General features: G+C 36.5%; 1 protein-coding gene across 15 annotated transcripts in view; it reads left to right on the top strand.

Moving 5' to 3' along the window:
• The window catches only part of abcc8b (ATP binding cassette subfamily C member 8b), a 49,379-nt gene that overhangs the window by 31,765 nt on the left and 10,114 nt on the right, over positions 1-7,500 (top strand). For 7 of the 15 annotated variants that reach the window (XR_015515258.1, XR_015515257.1, XM_087293437.1 and 4 more), the window contains 6 exons: positions 253-366; positions 542-629; positions 3,071-3,315; positions 5,773-5,939; positions 6,071-6,140; positions 6,260-6,417. Coding sequence is in view for 13 of the 15 variants with exons in the window: in XM_087293437.1 (XP_087149563.1) it covers positions 253-366; positions 542-629; positions 3,071-3,315; positions 5,773-5,939; positions 6,071-6,140; positions 6,260-6,417 (842 nt within the window). In the remaining 2 variants the exon portion in view is untranslated. Of the gene's footprint in view, positions 1-252; positions 367-541; positions 630-1,815; positions 1,849-3,070; positions 3,316-5,772; positions 5,940-6,070; positions 6,141-6,259; positions 6,418-7,500 lie in introns of all 15 variants that reach the window. The other 8 variants (XM_087293427.1, XM_087293435.1, XM_087293432.1 and 5 more) reach the window with 2 other exon arrangements.

Here is a 7,500-nt window from a genome sequence, read left to right as displayed (position 1 = left end):
CTCCGCCAGTCTCCCAACTGAGAATCCCAACAGTGCAGCGAAATCCACTTCTCTCAGTGATATTTGTGACAGTTTAGCAGAAACTGAGGAGTTTCTTCTCTCTGATTCGAGACGCTGCATTATTCACTAATGTTTTGTGCATAAATTTAATTGACATCCTTAAATGGAAGCACAGCTATTGACTGACTCCATAAGTCTGTCTGAACTGTTGGAAAGCGTTCAGCAGTGTTTTCGGTGTGTGTTTCTCTGTAGATTATAGCCATGCGGGACGGGACGGTACAGACTCAGGGGACTCTGAAGGACATCCAGTGTGCAGAACCGGAGCTGTTTGAGCAGTGGAGAACCCTGATGAACAGACAGGACAAAGTAGGAAGAGCTTACTTTATAATATAATGTCCAAAATGAAATAAATTTAAATATTGGTTTATTTTTATGTGTATTTAATTAACTTAATTAACATTTGTATTATTTATAAAACCCTTTTATATAATGATCTTTTAATATAAAACTTATCTGCTGTGTTGTTGGTATTTATCTGCAGGAGAACTCGACTGAACTGAAGAGGAAGAGTTTCAGACGGGCAATGATGTACTCCAGAGATACCGTGGCCACTGATGATGAAGACGAAGGTAAAAACACTGTGCTACTCTATTCGTCATGAGTACACCTGGACACATAAACCATTTAATGAATTTTTTTTTTTTATGAATTCAAATGTCAATATTAGGCATATTTAATATTTAAAAATATTTTGATATGACGGTTCTTAAAAATGCATTGAATAAATAAAAGTATAAATATATATATATATATATATATATATATATATATATATATATATATATATATATTGTATATATATATATATATATATATATATTTTTTTTTTTTTTTTATTCCAAACATAGATATTTAAAAATAATATTTTTTTTTACTTTATTGATATCATGTTCTTCTAAAAAAAATGTATGAATAATAATGATAATAATATCTCTATTTTATTTTTCAAAATATTTTATTTCTTCTTAAGTTCTTCTTAAATGTGCTTGCTTATTACAAAAAAGTGCTTCCACCAAAACATCATAATTTACTTCTAAAATGAACAATCAAACAAATAAACAAACAAATAAAGAAATGCATACACACATAAATAAATAATAAATAAACAAATAAATAAATAAATAAATAGATAAATGCAACCAATAATAAATTTTTGTCAATTATCTTTTTGAATATAATTTAAATTATATATTCTCTTATATTTAATCTTTTTAATGTATTCACTTTTTAAAGTAAATGAATATAAAACGATAATAATGTTTAATTATATTTTTTTAAAGTTTCATTGAACTGATCATAAATAAATGAAAATAAATAAATGCATACATGCATAAATAAAATAATAAATCCATTGATGCATAAATAAATAAATAAATACATAAAATAATAAATGAATATATGCATAAATAAAAAAATAAATAAACAAATGCATACATGCATGCATAAATGGATAAATAAAATAATAAATGCATACCCGAATAAATAAATAAATGCATACATGTATGCAGACATGCATAAATAAATAAATAAATAAATAAATGCACACATGCAAAAATTATATATATATATATATATATATATATATATATATATATATATATATATATATATATATATATATATATATATATATATATTAATAAATAAGTAAGATTTGAATACATTTCCTCCTTTATTTAAATGCTTCTTTAATGTCATGACGTTCTGATGTTCTTGTTTGTGTTGTTTCTCCACTCTGGACATTTGGGAAATAAGCAGTGGCTGATGTGGCTGTTAGTGAAGTGAAAGGTCTGCACTCAATAGCATGAATCTTTGAGTTTGCTCAGATGAATAGCATGCAGCCCCAAGATATGAATATACTGCACCATTAATACAGCATTCACAGAGTTACATAACACTATACAATACACTACACAACCCCTACACTGCCCTGAGCTATAATTGAAACATCAGGTATTCTGCATGTAGGTGGTGAAGAATTCAGAGTGCTTTATATCCTCCAGAAACGCAAGGACATGCTGGTGTTATCACATTAGTGATAATTAATGAGAATATTTGGTGCAAAGGCATTATTTTCATGCATGTGTTCAGTCCAGAAGCATCTAATGCATGAAGAAATCTCTGAATCTTCTCCTCTAGTCCTTCATTCATTCATGCATGAGTGCATTAGCATCCATTACCGCACTTATTCAGCATGTGTGTGTGTGTGTGTGTGTGTTTAATAATGGTAAGTTATTATTTGGTCCAGTTCAAGTTTATTATAGGTTAAATTAGTTATTATTATGATGCTATGTTTAAATGTGATGTGCTTGTCAGTTTAGTTTTAGTTGGTTTCATTGCTGTTTTAGTTTACTTTTTATTTTGTGAACACATTTCTCTTTAGGTTTTACAAAGGTAGTTTCAGTGTTAGTGATTTTAGTTCATTAGAGTTAGTCTCTGGTAAACAACTCACTGATTCAGTTGATCTGTTCAGAGTGAGTCTCCAGTAAACAACTCACTGATTCAAATGATTCATTCAGAGTGAGTCTCCAGTAAACAACTCACTGATTCAAATGACTCATTCACAGTGAGTTTCCAGTAAACAACTCACTTATACAAATGATCTTTTAGAGTGAGTCTTTAGTAATTAACTCACTGATTCGAATAATCTATTGAGAGTAAGTCTCCTGTAAATAATTGACTGATTCAAATGATCTATTCAGAGTGTCTTATATAAACAATTCACTGATTCAATTGATCTGTTCAGAATGAATCTCCAGTAAACAACTTACTGATTCAAATGATTCATTTAGAGTGAATCTCCAGTAAACAACTCACTGATTTAAATGATCTATTCAGAGTGAGTCTCCAGTAAAAAGCTCACTGATTCAAATTATTAATTCAGGGTGAGTCTTCAGGAAAACAGCTCACTGATTCAAATGATTCATTCAGAGTGAATCTCAATAAACAACTCACTTATTCAAATGAGAGTGAGTCTCCAGTAAATGGAGGCGTGGTTGTGTTTTTTCAGACAGCTCCACCAGCACAGATGAGGACAGCCTGGGGGCGGAGCTGCGTCACAGGACCACCATTCCGTGGAGCTCCTTCGCCACGTATCTGAAAGCAGCCGGTCTGTTTCTGCTGCCGCTTCTCATCGTTTCTCAACTTGCAAAACACTCACTGATGGTCGCCATCGACTTCTGGCTCGCACACTGGACATCAGACGTCATCGCAGCGCAGAGCGAGAGTGCAGAGAGAAACTGCACATTCACTAAGGTCAGATTCACGCGTGTGGCGTCAATAGCAGCTTCAATATGTTATGAAAATGGTAGAAATATTTCAGTTTAAAGGGTTAGTTCACACAAAAATGGTTTACTCATTTTTACTTGAATTACTCAACCTCTTTATTCTTTAGCCATCTTTATTGCATTTATCTCAAAATTGAAGACAGCGCCCTCTAGTGGATTTATTATCTGAAATGTACAATAAACAAACCCTGAGTGAAGTATCTCAGATTTGCAAAATTGTAGAGAGCGCCCTCTAGTGGATTTGCCATCTGAAATGTACAATAAACTAACCATAAGTAAAGTATTTAAGATTTGCAAATAGCAGTCGACAGCACCCTCTAGAAGATTTGTCATCGGAAACGTACACCAAAATGAACCCTAAGTAACGTATTTCAGTTTCACAAAAATGTAGACAGCGATCTCTAGAGGATTCGTCTTCTGAAACGACCAATAAATGGACCATAAGTAACGTATTTCAGATTTGCAAAATTGCAGACAGCGCCCTCTAGTGGATTTGACATTTAAAATTTACAATAAATGTATCCTAAGTAACATATTTCAGATTTGCAAAATTGTAGAGAGCACCCTCTAGTGGATTTGCCATCTGAAATTTACAATAAACTAACCATAAGTAAAATATTTAAGATTTGCAAATAGCTGTAGACAGCACCCTCTAGAAGATTTGTCATCGGAAACGTACACCAAAATGAACCCTAAGTAACGTATTTCAGTTTCACAAAAATGTAGACAGCGATCTCTAGAGGATTCGTCATCTGACACGACCAATAAATGAACCCTAAGTAACGTATATTAGAATCACAAAAATGTATGCAGCGCCCTGTAGAGGATTCGTCATCTGAAACATGCAACAACATGGACCATAAGTAACGTATTTCAGATTCGTGAAATTGCAGACAGCGCCCTCTAGTGGATTTGACATTTAAAATTTACAATAAATGTATCCTAAGTAACGTATTTCAGATTTACAAAAATGTAGATGACGCCCTCTTGTGGATTTGCCATTTAAAACATACAAGAAACATACCTGCAACGTATTTTAGATTACTTAAATTGTAAAGTGAAGAAATTGAAGATTTGTCTTTTGAATAATACAATAAACAAACCCTATGTAAGGTATTTCAGTTTCATAAAATTGTAAACAGAGCCCTCAAGTGGATTTGTCTTTTGAATTGTACGATAAACACACCCTTACTAACGTATTTCAGATTTGTAAAATTGTTGACAGCGCCCTGTAGTGGATTTGCCATCTGAAATGTACAATAAATGTACCCTAATTAAAGTATTTAATTTTTACAAAAATGTAGACAGCGCCCTCTAGAGGATTCGTCCTCTGAAACATACAAGAAAATGGAGCACAAGTGACCTATTTCAGATTCGCAAAACTGTAGACAGCGCCCTCTAATGGATTTGACATCAGGAATGTACAATAAACAAACCCTAAAGTAACGTATTTCAGGCTCTTTCAAGATCTACAAATTAATTAATGAGGACACCCCAAAAAAAGCTTTTGTAGATTTTGTAAGGTTTTACTTACATTTAGGTACAAATTTGTCCCCAAAATTTGATGAAGTAGATACACACACACACACACACACACACACACACACAAACACACAAACACACAAACACACTGCTGTCTGGTCTCGAGGGTGTGAACGCAGATGTTTGAGCATTTCTGGATCTCCCAGCAGACCGTCTGTCCACTGAAACACAGTTTACAGTCCCGGCTGAATAGCTTGTTATTCTGGTAAAAGTGTCTTTATAATTTCACAGAATCGATTTCATAACAGACAAATTCTCTGGAAACCTTGAGCAAAAGTGTATTTAAGTTTAAGCTAAAGAAACAGTGCTTAAATCATATTATGGAAGCATTATCATCATTATCATTTTAAAATAAAGCAAAATGAAGAAAGAACATTTTAATCTCATTTCAGAAATAATACGTTAGCATTGTTATTCATCTGAGAGTGGGCTAAATAAAATAGTATTTCTTTCAAACTAAATACACAATTATTGTGCATACCTCACTGGCAAAATGTACCACATTTCAGATCCTGAAAATGCACCAGCGCCCTCTACTGGACTCGTTATCTGAAATGTATAAAAATTGTACCCTATGTATCACATTTCATGTCAGCAAAAATGTAGTCAGCGCCCTCTAGTGGATTTTTTAATCGAAATGTTAACAAAATTAACCCTACGTAACATTTCTGATTCGCAAAACTATAGACAGCGCCCTCTACTGAATTTCTCATCTGAAATGTGCAACAAAGTGCACAAAATCTAAAAATACAAAGAGAATTGAGTCTGGGTTGCATTGTTTGCGCTGTATAGACAGCAGAAGACAAAATTTACCAGACTTACAAAGCATTGTTGGATATTAGTAGAGCGCTGGTCTGAATTGTGTTCCGCTCATCTCTCTCAGGACTGTGTGTTCAGCCACTCCTGGTATCTGCAGGTCTTCTGTTTGTTGTGTGCTTTGGGCATCGTTTTGTGTCTCGTCACATCTCTGGCGGTCGAATGGACGGGTTTACGAGTGGCCAAAGAGCTTCACTGCAGCCTCCTGCGGATCATCGTCCTCGCACCAATGAGGTCTGTGTGAGATGCGATCAACATTCATTTTAAAGGAGAGCTATTGTGCAAAAATCCCTTTTATGAGTGGATGGAGCATCAAAGAACTTTAGACTTTAAAAACTGAATGCACAAACTCTTCTGTGTTTTAGATTGTTTGAGACGACTCCACTGGGGAACATACTGAACCGATTCTCAACGGACACCAACACTATTGACCAGGTAGTGTAAAATACAACTTTCACAGAAATGTTAGACAACGACGAACATACAATAAATCACAAATACTCACACTAATATGTGAATGAATAAATGTGGTATATTTATGTGTGTGATTTCAGCATATTCCGGTGACCATGGAGTGTCTGAGCCGCTCGACTCTGCTGTGTGTTTCTGCTGTGGGCGTGATCTCATACGTCACTCCAGTGTTTCTTATCGCTCTGCTGCCGCTTACCGTCGCCTGCTACTTCATCCAGAAATACTTCAGGGTGGCGTCCAGGTCAGTCGCAATATATAAAGCAGAATCAGAGGAACATCCATGCTGCTTCACTATTGAGATTATAGCAAACCAGCTAATGAACCATTCAACCACCAACCATTCATCCAATCATTCATTCATCCAACCAACCAACCAATCAACCAACATACCAACCAATCCAACCATTCGTCCAACCAACCGTCTAACCAACCAACCACTCACCCACTGACCCAACCAACCAACCAATCGACTGACCAACTGACTGACCGACCGACCAACCAACCAACCAACCAACCAACCAACCCAACCAACCAACCAACCAACCCACCAACTGACAGACCAACCGTCCAACATCTATCCAACCAAACAACCAACCCAACCAACTAACCCAACCAACCAACCAACCAACCAACTTACTAACCAATCCAACCATTCGTCCAACCAACACTCTAACCAACCAACCACTTACCTAATGACCCAACTAACCAACCACCCGACCGACCGACCAACTGACTGACAGACCGACCAACCAACCGTCCAACCAACCAACCAACCAACCCAACCAACCAACCGACCAACTGACAGACCAACCGTCCAACATCTATCCAACCAAACAACCAACCCAACCAACTAACCAACCCACAGACCAACCAACCGTCCAACCAACCCAACCAACCAACCGACCGGCCCGCCTGACCGACCGACCGTCCGTCCAACCATCTATCCAACCAACCAACCCAACCAACCAACTAACCAACCAACCGACAGTCCAACCAACCATCCAACCATCTTTCCAGCCAACCAACCAACCAATCATCCATTCAACGAACCAAATAACCAACCAGCCAAGCCAACCGACCGACCGACCCACCAACTGTCCAACCATCTATCCAACCCAACCGACCGAACGACCGACCGACCGACCAACAGACTGACTGACCAACCGACCGACCCACCAACTGTCCAACCATCCATCCAACCAACCAACCAACCAACCAATCCAACCAACCAACCATTTATTCAACCAACCAACCCTCCGATCGACTAACCGTCCGACCAACCAACTGTCCAACCATCTATTCAACCAACCAACACAACCAACAC

The sequence above is a fragment of the Danio rerio genome, chromosome 18 (assembly GCF_052040795.2).
Source record: "Danio rerio strain M-AB ecotype USA chromosome 18, GRCz13ab, whole genome shotgun sequence".
NCBI classification, from domain to species: domain Eukaryota; kingdom Metazoa; phylum Chordata; class Actinopteri; order Cypriniformes; family Danionidae; genus Danio; species Danio rerio.
This window is presented reverse-complemented; position numbering and strand designations above follow the sequence as displayed.